The 20,954-nt window shown below is 54.4% G+C and overlaps 4 protein-coding genes and 1 long non-coding RNA gene across 5 annotated transcripts; 1 reads left to right on the top strand and 4 right to left on the bottom strand.

Moving 5' to 3' along the window:
• Nucleotides 1–588: 588 nt before the first annotated feature.
• CLDND2 (claudin domain containing 2) lies at nt 589–3,607 on the bottom strand. Its single transcript, XM_028091594.2, has 3 exons — nt 1,718–3,607; nt 1,272–1,409; nt 589–1,044 (listed from the first exon to the last, which is right to left on the bottom strand). The coding sequence occupies exons 1-3, from the start codon at nt 2,004–2,006 to the stop codon at nt 626–628; spliced, it is 846 nt and encodes a 281-aa protein (XP_027947395.1). The 5' UTR covers nt 2,007–3,607; the 3' UTR covers nt 589–625.
• A 97-nt stretch (nt 3,608–3,704) lies between these two features.
• NKG7 (natural killer cell granule protein 7) lies at nt 3,705–4,770 on the bottom strand. The gene is made up of 4 exons (XM_028091592.2): nt 4,451–4,770; nt 4,225–4,371; nt 4,006–4,140; nt 3,705–3,914 (listed from the first exon to the last, which is right to left on the bottom strand). Exons 1-4 carry the CDS (start codon nt 4,602–4,604, stop codon nt 3,856–3,858), a joined length of 495 nt encoding a protein of 164 aa, XP_027947393.1. The 5' UTR covers nt 4,605–4,770; the 3' UTR covers nt 3,705–3,855.
• Nucleotides 3,773–13,351, top strand: LOC148163258 (uncharacterized). Its single transcript, XR_015769199.1, has 3 exons — nt 3,773–10,508; nt 10,786–10,879; nt 12,470–13,351. It is a non-coding gene; the product is annotated as an uncharacterized LOC148163258 (long non-coding RNA).
• LIM2 (lens intrinsic membrane protein 2) lies at nt 10,099–15,410 on the bottom strand. The gene is made up of 4 exons (XM_028091585.2): nt 15,126–15,410; nt 11,555–11,717; nt 10,371–10,505; nt 10,099–10,160 (listed from the first exon to the last, which is right to left on the bottom strand). The coding sequence occupies exons 1-4, from the start codon at nt 15,408–15,410 to the stop codon at nt 10,099–10,101; spliced, it is 645 nt and encodes a 214-aa protein (XP_027947386.1).
• Nucleotides 15,411–16,761: 1,351 nt separating this feature from the next.
• Nucleotides 16,762–20,709, bottom strand: CUNH19orf84 (chromosome unknown C19orf84 homolog). The gene is made up of 3 exons (XM_028091589.2): nt 20,521–20,709; nt 17,949–18,059; nt 16,762–17,284 (listed from the first exon to the last, which is right to left on the bottom strand). The coding sequence occupies exons 2-3, from the start codon at nt 17,981–17,983 to the stop codon at nt 16,762–16,764; spliced, it is 558 nt and encodes a 185-aa protein (XP_027947390.1). The 5' UTR covers nt 17,984–18,059; nt 20,521–20,709.
• Nucleotides 20,710–20,954: the final 245 nt, after the last annotated feature.

A 20,954-nucleotide genomic window follows, 5' to 3' on the forward strand; every position in this document is an offset into this window, starting at 1 on the left:
GGAGAACGGATTCTGGAGAGAGAGGCGGGACCTGAGGGGAAGGGAAAAGGACTTAGTGAAGGGGGCGTGGCCGGGAACTAGGGGAAAGGTCGTGCGCATAGGGAGGAGCCGGGAGCTTCCCCCAGGCCTCCTAAACTTTTCCCAACGCCCTCGGATTTACCCCTCCCCCGGTTCCCCACGTTTCCCTCGCTTCCGCAAGTCGCTATGCCCGCATTCCCTGAGTCCTCTTGTGTCTGTCTCCCCATTCTCTTCTCGCCATGTTCCTCGTCCCACGATCATGCCTCTTACGTTCCCCTCTATCCGTGTTCCCGCGTCCATGTCCCTACATCCCTTCCAAGAGCCCATGTGCTCTCCTGACCCCACCACCCCTGTGCCCCGTCCCCCCTCCGAGCCCATGCGCCTTGTCCACTCCGTCCATGTTCGTGTCCCCATGTTCCTCGTTCCCTACAGGTTAACGTGCTTATGTCCACCGTGAACCCCCAGGGACCCCCGTGTCCCAATCCCCCGTCCTCCTCGTATCCATGTTCCCGCGTGCGTTCGTGTCCCGCGTGTCCTCACGGTCCCCAGAAAGGCACGCGGAGCCACGGCGGTGAAAGCCGTTCCTTTATTCTGCCCCAGGCTGCGGTCACAAGCACACGGGGAATCCACTGATGGCATCGGTGCTCTGCATGATCATGTCCGCCAGCAGAAAGCAGAAGCCTGGCGGGAGCGGAGCGGAGGGCGGGTGGGGGACGGTGGGTCCTGGGTCAGATGGCCGGGAGCGCCCCGGGGACTGGGGTTTGGGGCCCCAAGGGCGCCCCTGCCGGGTCTGCGGGAGTCGGGAGCGGAGTGTATTGAGGAGTCCCTGGGAGGGCGGCTGGGAGTCTGCGGGGAAGGGGATCCTCTGGGCAGTCTCCTCCACCCTCTTCCCGCTGTCCAGGTTACCCGCGAGAATAGAGAAGGGTAAAGCCAGCCACCCCGAAAAATAGGACCACGAGAAGAAGACGTCGTTTTTCCACGCGTTCTTCACGGTGTAGCCTGTCAAGGCGATCAGCAGCAGCAAGCCTGGGCCCCGCGCACCCAGTGAGCTTGACCGGAAGGCTGTACCCAGGCCCCACCCAGACCGCGCCCATCGCCCGGGTCACGCCCCCTTCTCCCAGGCCCACCCCCTCCCCTGGGTCTCCGGCCCCTCTCCCCACTCCCATCCCCGCGCCTGAAAGCGCGACCCCTGGGCCCCTGCCCCCTGCAACCCCCAGGCCCACCCTGTGACTGAGGGCCCGCTGCCGTCTCACCGTAAAGGAAGAAGATGCCGCTCGTAGTCTGGCCCCGCGAGTCGCCCTCGTGGCACAGAATCCGCAGCCCCATCACCAAACCCACGATGCCGGAGCCCGCCGCCAGCACCATGCACGCCCCGGTCACCGCCAGCATGGCTGGGGAGAGCGGCCGCCTCAGCCCCGCCCTGGCGCCGCCCCTGGCCACCACCCCGACCCGCCGGTACGGGGCCGGGAGCAGAGTTGAAGGTTTGGATGGGGACTTGGAAGTTACTTCATGAGGGGCAGTTAATGTCGCAACAGGGAAGTAGGTCCGGAAGTGGGGGTTCGTGGTAGTCTCTGTCGCGGGGGAGCAGGTGGACCCTGAGACTGGAGTGGAAGGGGCGAGGGTGGGGGATGTGCCCAGCTGTGGTCTGTGCTGGGGGCTGTCTGCCCAGTGGGGGACATCTGGGCGCGCCGGGCCTCACTCTGGCAGGGGATGTTGGAGCAGGTGCCGCCGTTACACTCCTGCCACAAGCCACTGTGGCCCCCGGGGTAGCGGATCCAGTAGTTGGTGGCAGTGGAGAGAATCGTGAGGATTTGGGCCAAGAAGCCCAGCAAGGTGCCCCCGCTCTGAAGGCTCCGCTTCACCCCCATGCCAGGGAGGCTGCTGCCGAGGGCCACACACTCAAGATTCGCCAACACCCCTCCCATCCCCAGACCCCTCTCCTGGGTCCTCTCCTGGTCCTTGAGACCCCCTCCCACATGTCCCTCCATGTCTGACTGCACCCCAGCACCGCTGTCTGGGGACCCCTCCTTCAGGCCCTCCCCAAACCCAACACCTTCATCACCTACTGCTCCTATCGGGGGCCTTGAGACCTCACCCCCAAGGAATCACTGCTTAGAGACCCTGTGTTTCACCAGTGGAAGGTCCCTTTAGCCTGTCCAGTGCCCTCCCCACCCCCATACACACACCCACCTGAGTGACTCACACCCAGCTCCCAGGGCTTCTCAGACACGGAGTCCAAAGGGGTGGGGGAAGGGAGACTGGGTCTCTGTGAGGCAGGAGGAGTTCCAGAATCCCCTCTCCCATCAGCCATTTAAAGAGATAACCGCCCACCCACCCACATACACACACATACGCACACACCTAAGCAACTCCTCTAACACAGAGACAGCTCAGTCAGATGGCAGGTCTGTGGGGACCTGAAAGGCCATGACATAGCGGATCATAACCTTGTGAAAACGCTTCCCTTGATCTCATAAGCTCTGCAGGTCCCCAGCTCTCCGACTGTGCCCCCTTAGGTCCCCACACAAGCCCCTGCTCCTCCTCCTCCCTCCACTTTGTGCCCGTTTCCCTGGAACCTCCATCCTGCCCCTTCTCACCAGAGGAGCTTCCTCACTGGGTCCCTCTCCCAGACCCCCGACAGCCATATCCTGGCCGAGCTCAGCCTCTTCCACCAAGCCAGGGATGACTCCACCATCCCACCTGGTTGGTTGTGCCGCTCCCCTGGGCACTATCCTTGCTCCCTCTTGCCCATCACGCCACAAAGCCCTTGAATCCCTGAGTCTGGTTCCTTCTGCCCTCTCCCCCCAAATCTTTCTGGCTCCTTCCCTCTTTCCCACCTCACGCCCTGGTCCCAGTTGCACCCCTTGCGTTGCCAAGCTCTTCTCTCCCTTTGGGCCTCCCTGCGTGCCCCAGAGGGGTCTTTCTGGCACCTGGAACTGGCGTTGTCCCTCCCCAGCTCCCAACCTCCTCCTAGCTCCCCATTGCCCTCAGGAGAGAGTCACTGTGACCGTTGGGCCGTTGCTCCCACCTGCTTCTCCAGCCTCATGCCCCACCACCCCTGCATTCTGCATTCCACCACAAAGCACTGTTCTCCATCCCCTGAAAACTTCCAGGCTTTCCACACCTCCATCCTTGGGTCCCTCTGCCTGGATGGCCTTTCCTTGGCCTTCGAGAAGCCCCCAAGCACCCTCCCTCCCCACCCCCGACACCGTCAGTCTTTGTCCCCACCATCCCAGGCTCTGCCTGGACTTGCAGCCCCCATTGGGCAGGGCCCGGGTCAGACTCCCATCAGCATCCCCAGGGAGACCAAGCAGAAAGGATGAGCTCAGGAAAAGCCCACTGAAGGAGCAAATGAATTAATGAAGGGAGCGAGGAGGACCAGAGTGAAGACAAGGGTGACAAAATCAGGGAGGGCGTGAGAAGGAAAGAGCACTGAAGTGGGAAAGACCAAGGAGAAAAGAGAAAGGACAGGGTTTCAAGGTAGAAACACAGGGAAAGACAAGGGCGGCAGGAGGGAGCCAACGTGGGGCCGTGCCTGAGTCCCCACCTGCCCCGGCTCCATGCGCAGGAGCCCCCTGATGGCAGGTGGGGGCTCTGACTCCTTTCTAGGCACTTAGTGTCGCCCACCAGGGAGCTGGCTTGCCCTCAGCTAATGTCGTGGCTGAATTAATCTCAGAATAACCAGATCCCAGCAAATTCTTGTTGAACGGATGAAGAAACAAATGGAGGGGTGGCGGGAGGGCTGGGGGTAAGGGCTAGAGGGAGGACCGTGGGGGCCTGCGGCTCCTGATGAGAGCTTCCGCGGTAGTGCTTCCTCCTGCCTGTCTCGCCTCCGGCTCACAAGGTGTCATAGCCAGGCCGGGGGCGACCACAGTGAGCAGCCAGACTCAGGCTACCTGGGGGTGGCAGAAAGAGGTTAGCATTAGCCCCCACCCTGCTGTCTCAGAGCCCCCAGCTGCCCTCTCCGGGTCCGGGAGAAGCAGTAACCTGTACAGAGCAAGAGAACAGCTGAAACCCAGCCCAAGTAGAAGGACCAGGAGAAGAAGGTCTGGATCTGGGGGTGCTGAGGCTGGTTCCACCGCTCGCTGGTGTAGACCACCATGGCCACCACTGCAGAAATGGCTGGGGATGAAGACAAGAGAGAGGGCTCAGCCCCTCTGAGGGAACTCACAGGTCCCCAGAGCCCAAGGGCAGCCCAGAGTCTACCTGCAGCGAAAGCCATGATAGAAGAGGTGAGGAACGGGTGGCCTCGAATGGACAGTGAGGGGATGCAGGACATGATCAGGAAGATCACCGACAACAGTCCCCACAGGGTGGCCAGAATGCTGAGGCTCTGCGTCACGTGGATGTAGCCTGCTCGGAGGTAAGACTTCAGTGCCTGCCCCTCCGGCAGCCCACCGCCCCCAACAGGAGAGAGACCACTATCCCTTACCTGGTACTTCGGTGCCAAACTTTGGCCAGAGCCCCGAGTGTAATGAAAAGCTGGGCCCCGCAGCCACGAACCAGAAATCCGTGCTCAGAGCAATCAGGATGGACACCAGGCCCAGGGAGCCAGTGAGTAGGGCCAAGGACCGGCAGAGCTCCATGGAGGTGAGGACTGGGTGTCTGCGTCCTGGGGATGAAGAGACTGGTGATCTGGACCCTTGGGTCCTCTGAGCTCAAGAAAGAGAAGCCTTTAAGACTTTAAAACCAGGCCGGTTTGGTTTCACGCAGTTCCGGGTAGATGCATCTTGCCCTACACCCTCCCTTCCTGGTTGCCCCGACAACGTCCTCCCCCCAGAGAGGTCCGGTTCCCCTCACAGTGTGTGGTGGGGAGGGTGTCACACCATCAGTGGTTTGGGTGGTGGTTCAGAACTTGCCTCTGTTTTAGGTTCTATACCTCCCACCCTCGGAACCCTCAACATCAGAGGAGACTTCCTGGAAGAGGTGTGAGAGAGGCTTGGGGGCCTCACGGTGGGAGGTGACAGATGAGACCAGGGTGTGAGTTAAACAGGGGGATGTGGCCAAAGGGGACAGTTGGGGATTGTGTCATGCTTTCCTCTGGGTTCCGCAACCTACCATTCTGGAAGAGGGAGGCCCCAATTCTAGCATCTCCGTGGAAGGAGGAGGCTGGAGGCCAGGATGCTTGCGGCTGAAGGAAAAGTGGGCTGGATGCCTGGACTCGAGTCCTGAGGAGGAGACAGGCAGGCAGGGGCTCAGACTCTGGGATCCCTGCATGGAGCTTATCCCCAAGGCAAGCAAACGGTGGATCACAATTCTGGAAGTTTGTGGAGAGCAAGACACGTCCACATCTTCCTCTGATAAAAGTTCACAGACAGCTCTGCCTTGAGCAGGGCCTCCCGTGTGTTGGGCTTCATTGCCAAGATCAGGGTGCCTGAGGGGCAGGGGCAGCCCGCAGGACCGTCCCATCCTCTTCCCACACAGGGATCGGGATGAGCAGGTGTCAGGTGAAGATGTGAAAGTGCCACAGCCCAGGTGGAAGGCGCAGGCACACATGACCTCTGTGCATCGGGGAATGGCCTGGAAGAAGGCCTCTGTCACGAAGATGACCTGAGCCAGCAGTCCCACCACAGCCGGTGAAGGGGGGACCCAGAGTGACTCAAGAGGCCGGGGCCTCTTCCGTTATTGGAGACTTAGTTTGCCGGCCTCCATCTCTCACCCAGACCCTCACCACCGAGGTAACTGGCCACTCCTGAGAACATGCTCACGAGGACAGGCTCCCGGGGGCAGATTCAGGCCATAAGCAGCAGGGGCACCAACACAAAAATGGTGGTGCGTGTAGGTCTAGTGAAGAGCAGCAGACGGGCTTCAGGAATCTGGGCTATGGGTGTGTGGTCAAGGGAGTGCCAGAGCACAGAGCCCGTCTGCCATCGCTACCCCATCCTTATCTCCAGAGAGAGCACGAGCAGGGAAGGAGAGGGAGAGAGAATCCCAAGCAGGCTTCATGTTCAGCCCAGAGCCCAATGCAGGTCTCCATCCCACCACCCTGAGATCATGACCTGAGCCAAAATCAAGAGTCCGACCCTTAACCGACTGAGCCACCCAGGTGCCCCTGGAAATCTTTGATTCCACCAGCACTTCTTATAGGTCAGGCACTATGCCACACCCTGAGGGAATATTGGTGTGCAAAGCACATGAGTCCCTCACCCCCGCCGAACCTACACTATGCACACTATAGTAAAGACCCAAATGCTGCTTATAACCAGTTATTATGGAAGGCACCCTCAATTCTACTGAGGCCTACTCTGTTAATAAAATTTAACGCAGTCTATCATGATGATAAAAATGTACTAAATCTTTTAGTCTAATTGTTGTCTAGTAGAATGTAGCTTCATGTATCCACTCTGGTGTAAAAAAAAATAAAGAACGTTAGATGGAAACTATCAGCTAAGAATAGTGAGCTGAGGGGCGCCTGGCTGGCTCAGTCGGTGGAGTATGCAACTCTTGATCTCAGGATCGTGAGTTCGAACCCCACGATGGGTGTAGGGATTACTTAAAAATAAAATCTTTAAAAGCAAAACAAACAAGTGGGAGAGAAAGTGCGTTGTGATTTCAGATAAGGTAGTCAGCGGCATCCCGGTGAAAAAGGTAACTTTGGGGCAAAAACCTGACAGACATTTAGAAGGTAGCCGTCCAGCGGGGCGGGGGGAGAGGGGGCCCACACCTGTGCCAGTATGGTGGCCGGCAAGGCTCAGAGCAGGGTAAGTGAGAAGCCAAGCATTAACCTTGACAAAGGACTAGAGTGGCCTGTCCCCTGAGAAGTAACTTCTTCTTTTTTTTAAAGATTTTATTTATTTATTTTGAGAGAGTGAGAATGAGAGAGAGAGAGAGTACATGAGAGCGGGGAGGGTTAGAGGGAGAAGCAGGCCCCTCGCCGAGCAGGGAGCCCGATGCGGGACTCGATCCCGGGACTCCAGGATCGTGACCTGAGCCGAAGGCAGTTGCTTAACCAACTGAGCCACCCAGGCGCCCCCAGAGGTAACTTCTAAATCCTTGGCATGTCCTGCCCGATAAGTGTCTTTGAACACCTGGGGTCCTTGAGCCACACTAGATGGTGTGTCCTGTCTGTGTGGTTTATGGCGGGGGCCCTGGGCCACGCCGTGTCAGGATGACCCCTGGTGGGGCCAAAGACTGAGTAGCTGAGGTCAGCCATGTGATTTATCCATGCCTACAAAACTGCCTCGGACCCTGGACAGTGAAACCCCGGGACGCCAAGGCTGGACTGAACTTCCCCAGCGGGCAGTCCTCTGTGCATATCGTCACACATTGTTGGTGGACGCGGTGAGCGCTGTCCGTGTGACTCCACTGGGAGAGGACAACTGGAAGCTCGCACCTGGTCTGGACGCTGCCTACGAGCCTCTTCCCTTGGCTGATTTTCATCTGTATCCTTTGGCTATGATCATCTGTAACCCTGAGCATAACAGCTTTCCAGTGGTTCCTTCTAGCGAATCGTTGAAACCGAAGGCGGTCTTGGGGGCCCCTGAGCTGCAGTGAGGGAGGGAAGATTGAGTCAAAGGACACCTTGTATGACCTTGATAGACTAGCTTTTCATTGGAGCTGGGAGCCACTGGGGGGTTTAGAGCTGAGGGGTGGCGTGATTTGAATCATCCCTTAACGAAAATCCCTCTGTGTAGAGAATGGACTGCCGGGGGAGCAGAAGGAGAGAAGGGGCACTAGAGCCGGTTAGAAGGCTGAGGCCATAAGCCCGGTGAAACAAGATCAGGGTGGTAACTGGATGAGCAAGGAATCAAATTCTGGACACATTTTTAAAAATTTTTTTATTGTTACGTTAATCACCATACATCAGATCATCAGTTTTTGATGTAGTGTTCCATGACTCATTGTTTGTGCATAACACCCAGTGCTCCATGCAGAACGTGCCCTCTTTAATACCCATCACCAGGCTAACCCATCCCCCCACCCCGCTCCCCTCTAGAACCCTCAGTTCGTTTCTGACAGTCCATAGTCTGTCATGGTGCGTCTCCCCCTCCGATTTCCCCCTCTTCATTCTTCCTGGACACCTTTTTAAGGTGGGAGCCAACGGCACTCGCTGATGAATCAGATGTGGGACGCAACAAAGCAGCTGAGGATGATCCCACCACTCTTGGCTGGAGCAGCTGAATGACAACGGGGCGAGATGGAGAGATACGGGAGGAGTTGGTGTGGGACGTGGGAGAGACTAAGACACGGGAGATTTGAGATGCCTCTTCTTTTCAAGTGGATATCGGAGATGAGTCTGGAGTTACCACATCATTATTATTGCTAGAATAAACGCCTATAAATATGATTCCTGGAGGGAGCCTCAGTAAATATGTCTCCTTAAATAGACCTCAATAAATTACGATTAGAGAAGGCCTCAATTGCCATTGTTAGTAGAGGAAGCCTCTATAAATATGGTACTATTGTTATTTGTGGAGTCCCCAATAAATATTTCTAGGGAGTAAGCCTCTATTAATATGACAGTTTTAGCGTAGGTTGTAATTATTATTCTTATTATTAGAATGGGCCTTGCTAAATGGTCTTATTATTTTATGATAGATATCAGTAAATCTCATGGCAATTGGGCACAGCTTATTGAATGAAGTAATGAATGAGTGAATGAGAAGGTCAAGGTCATGACTTCACACGGTGTGTGAAGAGTCAGGAGGGGGTGCAGATCAGCGATCTGGTGCTTCCAGTTGGAGGGGCCCATCCAGGGAGGGGAGGGGCAGTTAGGAATGCTGAGTGGAGACGACGTGAGTGGACGGCGAGGTGGTTTTTTCCACAGATCTTTTCGTTTATCGTATTATCCCACTGATATTATGATTCATAAGAAATATATATTTGGTCTTTGTGCTGTTCCTGGCACAAAGCTGCTAAAAGCCTTGGAATTTCGTAGGTGAGGAGGGCCTTGAAGTTGTATTTGCTACATTAATGAGGCAACTGGGGGCCCGGGGTAAGCTCTTGAGAGTAAGGGCAGGTTGCCAGGGGAACCAACAACGTGTGGAATTTTCAGTCCCAGCCCCCAACCTGGGGAGGGAGGGGCTGAAGACTGAGTAATCACCAGTGGCCAATGATGCACTCAAGGATGCCTGTGTGTAATGAAGCCACCATGAAAACCCACAAAGACTGGGTTCAGAGAGCTTCCAGGTTGGTGAACACGTGCATAATGGAGAGAGTGGCCCCCTGGAGAGGGCACAGAAGCCCCTTGTCCTCTTCCCACACCTTGCCCTGTGCATCCCTTCCATCTGGCTATTCCTGAGTTATATCCTTTTATAGTAAACTGGTGATCTAGTAAGTAGAATCTTTCTCTGAGTTCTGTGAGCTGCTCTAGCAAATTAATCAAACCCAAAGAGTGAGTCATGGAAACTTCCAATCTACTGCTGGTTGACCAGAAGCCCAGGTGAGAAGCTGCACTTGTGATGGTATCTGAGGTGGGGGTGGGGGGCAGTCTTTAGGACTGAGTCCTCCACTTGTGGGATCTAACACTACCTCTGCATAGATAGTGTCAGAACTGAGTTGCTTGGTGATGTGTGATTAAGAAACACACACACACACACATACACATACACATACACACACACACACACACACACACACACACACACACACACACACACCCAGAATTGGACCTACACATCTATTTCCTAGAGGTCATAGTTAACCCCTGGGTGGGGACTGTGTGATTCATGTCTGTCCCCATCCCTACAGAGACCGAGCAGGTTGGCCTGCAGTAATCCAACCACCCCCACCCCATCCACCACTCACACCTGTTTCTCATCACCCCAAACCCTCAAGGACCACACCTTAGGAGTTTCATATCAGTTTTATTAGGCTCTCAAAAAGTCGCTCTAACTGGAGATCCCATTTCTCTAACACCCCCTCTTCGTGGGCTGGGCCTTGGGTCATCTCAACTGCCTCCCACCAGGCCCCCTTCTCCCTCCTTCCCCCTTGGGACGCAGGAGTCAGAGGCCCCCACCCAGAGTCCAGGACTGAGCCCCCTGCTGCCCAAAGGAACCAGGACTGCAGGCCTCTAGACCCTCCCCCTCCTTTTCAGTGGCCCCATTTTAACTTCCAGATGAAGTTGGGGGTACATTGGGCTCAGCGGGGAGCAGACGGGCGCCGACATTCATGCATCCGGTAGGCACACATGTAGAAAATCCCTGCATGAGAAGAGATCCCATTTGGCCCCCCAAGTCCTCCTAACCTGGGCTCCCAACCCAAGACCCCAAAACAGCACTCCCTCTCTCCCTGGGTGTCTGTCTTCTGGCTCAGTGCTGGGGGGACCCTGTGGGATACCCCATCATCTCGCCCTCTGGAGTGCTGCCCACTCTGCCACAGACGCTGAACTTCCCACCCCCAAGCCCTCGTACCTGCAAAGAAGGTCATGAGCAAGGCCACCCAGCCCAGGATGTAAGACCAGGAAAAGCGCCAGTCCCCAAAGCGGCGACCGAGGAAGCTGAGGGTGACTCCAGTGTAAATGGCCAAGGCCAACAGGACAAAAAAGGCTGGTGAGAGAAGATGGGGGGAGGTGGGTGGGAAAGGGGGTGGGGGTGGGGTTTTCCAGACCCGGGTGGGAGTGAGATTGAGGAAGGCGGAGGGCCGGGTAGGAGTGGGAAGGGAAAAGGGTGGGGATGCCTCAGGAGTAGGGTTGGGGTGGGGATGGGACGGGGCTGTGCTGTGTAATAAAGAATTTGAACGGGCTGGTTTGGGGCTCTGGGTCCTGGGAGGGAGACGCTAAATCCTTGGAATTTCCTGAGTAATAGGAGTGTCTTTGTTATTGTTGAGCCTCTTGGATTTACGTTGATGAGCTGAGATGACAGTGGGTAGGACCTGGTCACCAGAAGGACCAGCCACGGACCAGAACAGCCCAGAACAGCCGGTAGGGGCTTTAAGCCACTTGGTATCAGACCACCCTCTGGGAAGGAAGCTAGAGATTAAGTTCAGTCACAGGGTCAATGACTCAGTCAAGGAAACTCCAGCAGGAGCTCCAGATGCCGAAGTGCGCCCGAGCTTCCTGGCTGGTGAACAGCTCAGTGGGACACTCTGGGGGGAGGGTGCCGAAGCTCTGCCTTCAAGACCCTCTCTGGCTTCACCCTGTGCATCTCTTGCTAGAGCTGGTGCTGAGGTGTGCCCTTTATCATAAATCTGTAATTGTAAATGGAGTGCTCTCTTGAGTTCTGTGACTTCTAGCAAATTTTTGAAACTGACTGGGTCCTGGGGACCCCTGTAGCCAGTGGGTCAAAAGGGCAGATGACCTGGGGACCCCTCTTGCAACTGAAATGGGGCAGCCTTGTTAGGAATCGCGCCCTTAAACCTGGGGGGGTGGTTAGTGCCGGCCCCGAACCGCGGGACAGCGGCTGATGTAAGAAGACGCTGGCGTTAGGCATTAGAACCAGTCTTGGAGCTGGGCTTGGGGTTGGGGTGAGATTAAGATGGCCATGGAGCTGAGAATTGAGGAGGAACCCCTCCCCGCCATGACAGTGGTGCTGGGGATGGAAATGGGTAGGGACGCTGGGGGTGGGGGTGGGGAGACGGGGAAGGTGGGTCCACTCACTGGAGGCGAAAAACATGATGCCCGCGGAGAAGGGCCGGGAGAGGCGGGTGAAGGTGGGCTGCTGAGCGAAGGCCAGGATGCCCATGATGATGCCCGATGTCGCGCACAGGGAAGACAGGATCATGAAGGCCCGGGTGGCATTCCAATAAGCTGTGGTAGCACCGAACGGTCACTCCCATGCCAACCCCGGCCCTCAGTGGCGAACGCTGCTATCCCTGAGGGCCGGGATGCCTTGCCTCTCTCCACGTGCCTGACCCACCTCCTCCTTCATCTCTGCAAACAAATGCTCTCTTCCCCTAGCAAGCTCCTATTCATCCTCCACAGCCCAGCTCCCAAATCCCCTCTGGGAAGTACCCTTTCACCCCTCGGGTATCATCCTCATCCCCTGCTCTGGGCTGTGGCTCTTTGGATTGTTTCCCCTTCCAGCCTGATCGCTCCCTGAGGCCAGGATTCTACCTGGAGAACACCCCCGGCACAAGTTTGGTTTGCAACTGGCCTGGAGAAATGTTTCGTGGATGGATGAATGAATGAATGATGATTGAGTGTCGATTCCCCGCTATCCTCCTGCTAATCACTTCCTACCCTCTCTCCCACTTCCTTGATAACCACTTGTCCATACCTGAAAATGACCCATTTATTTATTTTTAACTTATTTATGTCTGTCTTTCCCCGCTGGTTGCTCAGTTATGTGAGGACAAAGGTCTTGCTTTCTCATTCACTGCTCCATCTCCAGCACCAGGCGCCTGGCGCATAGCGGGTGCTCAGGGCACATGCTGAGTGAATGAACGTGGAGCACTGAGAATCATTCATCTCTTGTGCTTGGCGCTGGGCTGCCCCTTTAGGACATGCCCTGGGAATAACAGTTATGATCCCCTCATCTTGCTGTATGTACTATTTTTAATCCCCATTTTTCAGGTGTGAAGAAACTAAGGCTCAGAGAGGTACAGCGATTTATCCAGTGCCCCATAATTGGCACTAAGACTGGCGTTGACAACCAAGCACCAAAGCCCTTGTTCTTAACTGCTTGGCTATTCTGTCTCTCAGAGGACCCATGACACCTGTGTACCTGGGACAGAGCCTGGATCCCGCCACTGAAAAATAAAAAGTCTGGATCTTTGCAAAATGTACTCTTTTGTCTTGTGTGAACCTCGGTAAGAAAAATTGCTGGCTGTTTCTCCATGGATGTTGTTATGGGTTGAACGGTGTCTCTCCCCCAACCCCCAAATTCACATGTGGAAGTTAAGATGAAGTCCTACTTGGAGCAGAGCGGATTCCTAATCCAAAACGACTTAGTATCCTCACAAAATGGGGAAATTTGGAGAAAGACAGACATTTAGGAGGGTGGGGGGTACCATGTAAAGATGGAGACAGATCAGGATGATACATCCACATGCCATGGAGTGCCAAAGATTGCCAGACAACCACCACCAGAAGCTGGGAGAGATGCAGGCAACAGATTATCCCTCATAGCCTCAGAAGGAACCAACTCTGCGGACACCTTGGTTATTAGACTTCCAGCCTCCAGAGCTGTGAGACGGTACATTTCTGTTGTTTGAGTCACTCAGTCTGTGGTCCTTTGTCATGGCAGCCCCAGGAAACTATGGATGCCTCTGGGTATTTAAAAGTCTGCAGGGTGGCGCCTGGGTGGCTCAGTCGTTAGGCGTCTGCCTTTGGCTCAGGTCCTGATCCCAGGGTCCTAGGATCGAGCCCCACATCGGGCTCCCTGCTCCGCGGGAAGCCTGCTCCTCCCTCTCTCTCCCACTCCCCCTGCTTGTGTTCCCTCTCTTGCTGTGTCTCTCTCTGTAAATAAAATCTTAAAAAATAAAAATAAAAATAAAAGTCTGCAGGGCTTATGGGGCATGTTATCGCCTATGTCCTTCCCATGGTTGTGCTGAGGCGGGAGTGGAAAATGCAAAGGCCTCTGAGGCTTGCCTGTAGCTGCAAAAAAGAGCAGCATATCTGTCCCCCAGCAGGCTGGGGTGGGGGCTGCGGTGTCCCATCCCCGGTTACCCATTACTGCTTCTCAGCTCCATCTTCAGAGAAAACGCTCTCTGTTCAAATCACGGTGTGCTACCTGTCTCCTGAGGGACCCTGACTGGGAGGCCACCTTTGAAGGATGCAAAACTGGATTTTTCAAAGACAGCTACAAGTCCCGATTTTTATACCTAAAATCTCCAAATTTTTAAATTCTGGCAGAGACGTAAGAAACTTTAAAAACACTATACACACACGTCTGCGGCTGTGTTTGGCCCCTGCGAGTTCACGTCCCCTGCTTGGAGGCTGGTGAGCCAGTTACAATTGATGTGCACGGTGAGCCAGCTGCTTGAACAGATACCCAGCAATCAATCAGGGTGAGGTACGTCCCTGAGGATTTCGGTTTTGAGGTCAAATGAACTTGCAGACCTCCATCATGCCTCCCTCTCCCCCCATCCCCAACAGAGAGAAGACAGAGGGGATGTCCTTGGGGCGTTCCCAGGCTGAAGCGGGAGAAATGGTAGAAGCATGACGAATGAGACCTCCGGGAATGAAAGGCATGCATGAAGTCAGGAGGCTGACTGAGCTCGGGAGCTGGCGGCTGGGGCAAGTCTTTCCACTGCTTCCTGCCTCGGTTTACCCCTCCTGCACCGGGGCATTCTGTTGCCTCTCCCCAGGCAGGTTCAGTGAGATGGGGTGGCTGAAATCTGGCCCAATACAGGGCTCAGGAGGGTTGGCTCCTCCTCCCAAAACCCCCTGGAGAGAATGTTTGGATTTTTGAGGGCAAGTCTCATGTTTTATTCCTAGACACAGTGGTACCACCCTCAGTGTTGCTGGGAGACCAAAGGGCATTAATCCATGTCAAGCACTTAGAATAGCATGTAGGACTCAATAACGTTCAATAAATGCCAGTCATTATTATTACTATTACCACTACACTATTTAGTACATAGAAAATTGGTAATGTTATATATTATTAATTTATGAATATATAATACACAGTATATATTATTAATGTATTACTGTATAACGCATATTGCATATTATTGATTTATTAATATATAGTGCACATTATATAATATATTATGTGATATAATATACAATGTATGTATCTCTCCATATATACATATATACGTAGGTCCGTATGTACATGTATACACATATGGAGAGAGATACATAGAGATATATAGTATATTATATAATATATAATGTTATCATAATGTAGCTTGCAAGAACCTTATGCCGGAAGAGCTATTTTTCCCCATTTTTACAACATTTGTTATAATATGCACATATATACATATACCTATATAGACATGTACATATAGACAGATATATTACAAAGGCTGGTGCACAGTAGGTATTAAAAACTACCATCCAGTATTTAGCAAATTTAGGGTCCGCATTGCTTCTGTAGCCCACGGTACCCAGCCTAGCCCTTGATACGTCGTCGATACTGAGGAAATGCTATCCTGACAACGCCAGCCCCCCCGCAACTGCTCTACCTGACTCCGTGCCAGCAGTAATTGTACTAGGAAAAAAAAATCCTGACGTCCCAGTTCTGCCCCTTCTGTGCTGAGCGATCTTTGGCTGGCCCCTTTCCCTCTCTGGGCCACAGAGTTCTCCACAAGCCGAAAGGTGGCGAGGCTGTGCCCCGTGGGGGGCTCTCACCCCAGGCCCGGCGCAGACCCCGCCCCGGAGCCTTACCGATGCTCTCTGTCTGCAGGTAGCACTTGTTGCCCAGGCAGTATCGCCACAGGCCCTGGTGGGCGAAGGACCCCGACAGCCGGTACTGCATCCAGTGGTCTGTCGCCGTGGCCACCACCAGAAGGATGGTCCCCACCCAGGCACAGAAGAGGCCGCCACCCATGAAGCTGTACATGGTGATCTGTGGAGACGGGGAGAGATGGGGTCAGGAGCTGGACTCCCAGTTGAGGAAGGAGGAGCCGGGGACCTAGACTTCCAGATCCCAGGTGAGGAGGGGGCTAGGGGCTGGGACACCGGGTCCCTGGAAGAGGAAGGAGCTGGGCGCCTGGGCCCCTGGGTCCTGGGGTGGGGGGAGTTGGAGGCCTGGACTCCGGGTCCTAAGTGAGGAGGGGGCTAGGGGCTGGGACCCCACCAGGCCCCCAGGAGAGGAAGGAGCTGAAGGACAGACCCTTAGGTCTTGGGGGAGGAGGGGGCCTATAGGTCCAATGCCTGGTCCCTACCTGAGTGGCAGAGCCCGTCACAAGCCCTCTGTCTGCCTCGGCCCTTCTGTGCGGACTGAGCTGAGCCAGGTCGCTGGCCTCTCTGCTCCCTGGGTCCCCCAAATCCCTTAAGCCTCCCCACACAATGGCCCGTGGCCCAGCAGCTTCCAGCAGGCAAAAGTGCAATGGTGGCAGAGGCCCCAGATGGAATTCGCTGAAACAGGGATCCAAGTGCTCCCTCCCCGCAACCCCTGGCCCCACTGGCCTCTCTCTGTGACCCTCCCAACGACCCTACCACCCTTTCACAGGCCTTGCTCACAGCACCCGCTGGGTTAGCCTGAGCTGCGTAAGCACACACACACAGAGACACAAGACATGGGGGCAGTCGTCCATTTATTGTTCAACCAGGGCTCCCCACACCCAAGGGCAGGAAATGGGGTCGAGGGGGTGGCAGGTGTCTGGGTATGTTGGGCCAATGGGGTTCTTTGCAGATGGGCCACGGGGCATGTCATGGTTGGGGCTGGGACCAGAAGGAGGATGGGATGGGGTTGGCTGGGGTCGAAGATGGGCTGGGTTTGGGGTCAAGTTTAGGAGGCAGTTAAGGATGAGCACTGGCTTGGCCCGAGGTAGGCAGAGAAGCAGGATGCAGAGCTGCGACTGAGGGTGGAGATGGGGAAGGAAATGGGAATGAGTGGGGTTGGGGATGTGATATCGAGAGTGGGGACAAGACTGGGGCTCCAGAGGCAGGGGGGGACGGGGTTGGGGCTGTCACTGTAGTTGGGGGTGGTGTTGGGAACGGGGAGACGCATGGCTTTGGGCACAGATATGAGGCTCGGGGCTTTTGCTGGCGTGGGATCCTAAATCAGCTCCAGTTTTCATGGGGTGACTCGCAGGACCCACTCCGGAGGCTGTGGTTTTGGGAGAAGAAACGTGGGAGCAAGATGTTTCTTGGGGTATCTCTGCCATAGCTGAGGTCACCCTGGGCTCCAGGAAAACCCTCCTGGCGACCCTGGGGGTCCCTCTCGGGGGTCTGGGGAGCTGGGCCTCCTAGTACTCTGTCTCCCAGTCTTCTGCTGCAGCAGGCGGCACGTCCTGGGGCGCCTCCTGACCTCGGGCTTCCTTCCTCCCATCCTGGTCAGGCAGCGTTGGTGGTGATGCTGGCATCACCGGCGGAGTCTTGGGGCCAGCCCCAGACCCCCCCAGACAGCCCCTCTTGGCCCTTCCAGGTCTCCACTGCTGCTGGCCCTGGCCCCTGCCTGGCCTGCGCTGGACGCCCCAGCCCCCGCGTCCCCTGGATGGCCTTGTGGCCATGCCTGGCTGGGTGCAGCATGCCTGGGGGGTGCAGGGGCAGGAGGGCAAGGACTGTTGAAGGGTGTAGGCCCCCATCAGGGCACTGTGCAGGAGGTAGGAGAGGGCATCCAGACGGATGGGGACGGTGACAGAGGCCAAGCTCTCAGGGAGCCCCAGGTGGGGGGCTGGGTCTGGGGTGCCCAGGGGGAAAGGTGGCAAGGCTGGGAAAGGTGCAGGGGTCCACGGCTTGGTCCCTGGTGATGGCAGGGACAGGTTGTTCCTGGAATGACAAGAGGACAGGTCAGCGGGTCTCACCATCTCTCTCTGTCCTCCCTACTGCGGTCCAGCCCTTTTCCTGGGAGTCCATTCAGCTCTGCATCCACCTCTGACTTCCTTACCCACTTCTCTCAATCTCTCTCTCTCTCTCTCTCTCAGCCTCTTAATCTTTCTCTCATTTATTCTTCCCATCTCTCAGCCAGAACTTCAGCATCAGCCGGAACGAAATTCCAGCTCCAGGCTGCCTCGCTCAAGGTGTGTTTCCGGGCCAATCACTTCCCTGTGCTGAACCTTAATTTTTCAAACCAAAAGATGGCTCTTGGTGGTACCAAAGGTGCATAGGAAAGGCCTGGGTTTGACAATTAGTATTATTATTTCTCCAGCTGTATGGCTGTTCTTGGTATCTTTGATTCTCCTGGCTCCTTCTTGAAATTTCTCCCTGTTCCAGGAATATCTGTTTCTAGCTGTGTCCCTGTTCCTAAGTATCTCGCTCAGCTCTGTCAATAAGATCGCTGAGATTCTGTTTCTAACTGATGATACTTGATACTTTTTTTTTTTCTTTTTTTCTGATACTCTCTTTGAGTCGGTCCACTCTGTCTCTGTTTTTCTCTGTCCCCTTCCCTCTCTGGTCTCTGTCCTCCCCATGGGGAGGGTCTTGCGTCTCTTACCCCTCGGGCCCAGTCCCTTCCTCTTGCTGTTCCATCTTTACAGGGGTGTCTCAAGTCGCTTCTGGTACCTTCGACTCGGTTTCTCCAGGGCCCAGGGCGGCGCGGAGGGGTCTGAAAGAAAGTAGACGGGACTTTGTCCAGAGTGGGGCGTGGCTCCTGGGGTGTGCGGGGCCGCGGCAAAGTACGCTGGGGCCGTGGGATCTAATTCCTCGACCCCACGTATCTCAGGCTGCAGCGCCCATCTCCCCGAGACCCAGAGTGTGGTCCCAGAGCTTCTTCCATGCTCAGACTCAGCAATCCAGACCCCAGGCCCCCTCCTCCCTTGGACCCAGGAGTCAGGACCTCAGCCCCCTGCTCTATCTCCAGCTGTATTTCTGGCCATTTCCTCAGTGGGTCTGATGATGTTCTTTAGGACCAAAGGGATATTTAGATATGGCAATCAGGGCATCTGGATGCTCCTCAGGGCAGAGGGGAAAGTAGGTGGGCTGGAGTCGAGGCAGATGCTTAACCCACGGAGCCACCCAGGCACCCCTCTGTTGGAATACCTTTGTATTTGCAGAAAAGTTACAAAGATACTACAGAGTTCTCCTACAGTCCTCACCCAGCTTCCCCTAATGTTATCTTCTTACATTGTTGTGGAACCTTTGTTGCAACTAAGAAACTAACATGACTATTGGCCAGACTCCAGACTTTATTTGGAATTTCCCAGTTTTCACACTAAAGTCCTTCATTTTCTGTTCCAGAATCTGATGCAGGATGCCATTTATCACCACATCTCCTTTGTCTCCTCTGTTCGGCAGCAGCTTCTCAGTCTTTCCTGGCTTTTCCCAACCTTAACAATTTTGAGGAATACTACCCAGTTATTTTATAAAATAGAGGCCCATTTTAATTAATAATTCTAATTTATTTTTTTGAGAATTCTAATGTACTTAATCCTCACTTCACATATTATCAAACTGTGCCTCAGACTCTAAGTAAGTAGCTCAAGGTCACAGAGCTAGGAAGTGGCACAAGTGAAATTTGAACCTCAAATCTGTGCTCTTTATGGAGACACGAGTAGGAGCCAGATTATGTAGGACCTGGTAGGCTGCACTGAAGACTTTGGGGTTTTTTTGTTTTTTGGGTTGTTGTTTTTTTTTTGTGGTTGTTTTGTTTTGTTTTAACTTTTGAACATTGAGATGACTTGGAGCATTTGTAAACTGAGGTGTGACATAATTTGATTTATGTTTTAAGAAAAGCACTGTGTCAGCGGTTTGGAGAACGGGCTCTGGTGGAAAGCAAGAGTGGTCACAGCAAGTCCAGGGAGGATGCTGCTGTCACTCCAGGCCAGGGGTGGTGGTGACTCCCAAGGTGGGTGGGGGTAGTGGGGATGGGAAGATGTGAAAGGGTTTAGGATGTATTTTGGAAGAACCATCAGAATTTGCTGTAGGGCTTCTGGGGGTGATTCATGAGGAATCAAGGATAATGCAGAGTCTGGGATTCCTGGGTGGCTCAGTTGGTTAAGAATCTGCCTTTGGCTCAGGTCATGATCCCAGAGTCCTGGGACCGAGTCCCATGTGGGGCTCCTTGTTCAGCGGGGAGCCTGCTTCTCCTCTGCCTGCAGCTCCCCCTGCTCGTGCTCTCTCTCTGACAAATAAATCAATAAAATCTTAAAAAAAAAAAAGATAACGCAAAGTTTTCGGCCAGAGCAGTGTTTTTTAATATGAATTTTTTTTTTTAACATAAGTTCACAACATCCCACTTTAAGGATGGAAAAGCCCAGATAGGGCCTTTTACCTTTTGAGTTCTCTGGAATCCAGGCCCTGTGCTGGATGTTGCTGGTGATTCAGACCTGTCACCTGCCCTGGGAGGAGTCTGTCTTGAGGGGTGGGGGCCAGACACAGAGATGAGCGGTAATATTCCAGGGTGATCAGAGCTTGCGAACAGGAACAGGACAAGAGCTCCAAGCGGGGAACAGGACAAGAGCTCCAAGCGGGGAAAATGCTGCCGAGGGCAAAGGGGTGAGTTTGGGAGCCAGGAGAACATTGTTGCCTGGAGGCGGGGCGGTTCTTTGGGGGTTTTTTGTTGTTGTTGTTGTTGTTGTTTTTAGGAGAGGTAGCCTTTGGGCTAGGTCTAGAATGAGTGGGTATTTGATGTAGAAGAAATAGTGTGAGCAAAGGCCAGGTGGCTGGAATTGAAAGACTTTTTTTTTTTTTTTAAAGATTTTATTTATTTGTCAGACACACAGAGAGAGAGCACAAGCAGGCAGAAAGGCAGGCAGAAGGAGAGAGAGAAACAGACTCTGAGCAGAGAGCCGCTGAGCAGAGAGCCCGATGAAGGACTCAGTCCCAGGACCCCGGGATCATGATCTGAGCTGAAGGCAGATGCTTAACCAACGAGCCACCCAGGCATCCCTGGAATCGAAAGATTTTTATCACAAAGCGGAGGACTTCCTTTCCTGGCGAGTGTGATTAAGATTCGGGTCTCTTCCATCCGTTACGTCGTATCCCAAAGAGGCAGGACAATTTTTTTTTTTTTAAGGCAGGACTATTTTGTCGGAAATGAGGGTTCGAATCCTAGCTCCGCTACTTACAAGCGAGTGACCTAAAGCAAGCCGCTTAAGCTTTTCGAATTCCCGCTTCTTCGCGATTTGGAGCTTCCTGCTCCATTCCGGCATAACGGAATTGCTTCCCGTTTTGTTCTGTCACTGTTTTCTCCTGTTTCTGTGATCAAGGTCCGACGTCAACTTACGAAGGACCTGGCTCTTTAAGGCCCTCCTCCCACACTAGAGAGCGCAGGCGGGCTCTTGGGTCTCTAAGGGAATGTCCTTTATCCCTCTTCCAAAATGGACAGGCAAGTTCTGAATGTGACCAATCAACCCCTGAGTCGGGGGCAGCGAAACTTCCGATTCGCTGGGGAACTCTGGCTGCCGTGCGTTTGAGCTCCGCCCACCTCGTATTACGTAAGCAGCGTGGGACAGTCATCCTTGGCTCTGATTGGCGAGTGAGTTCGCGTTGCTTTCGAGTC

Source organism: Eumetopias jubatus, unplaced genomic scaffold (assembly GCF_037043125.1).
Source record: "Eumetopias jubatus isolate StellerSeaLion01/CBP00866 unplaced genomic scaffold, mEumJub1_p1.0 scaffold_10, whole genome shotgun sequence".
NCBI lineage: Eukaryota > Metazoa > Chordata > Mammalia > Carnivora > Otariidae > Eumetopias > Eumetopias jubatus.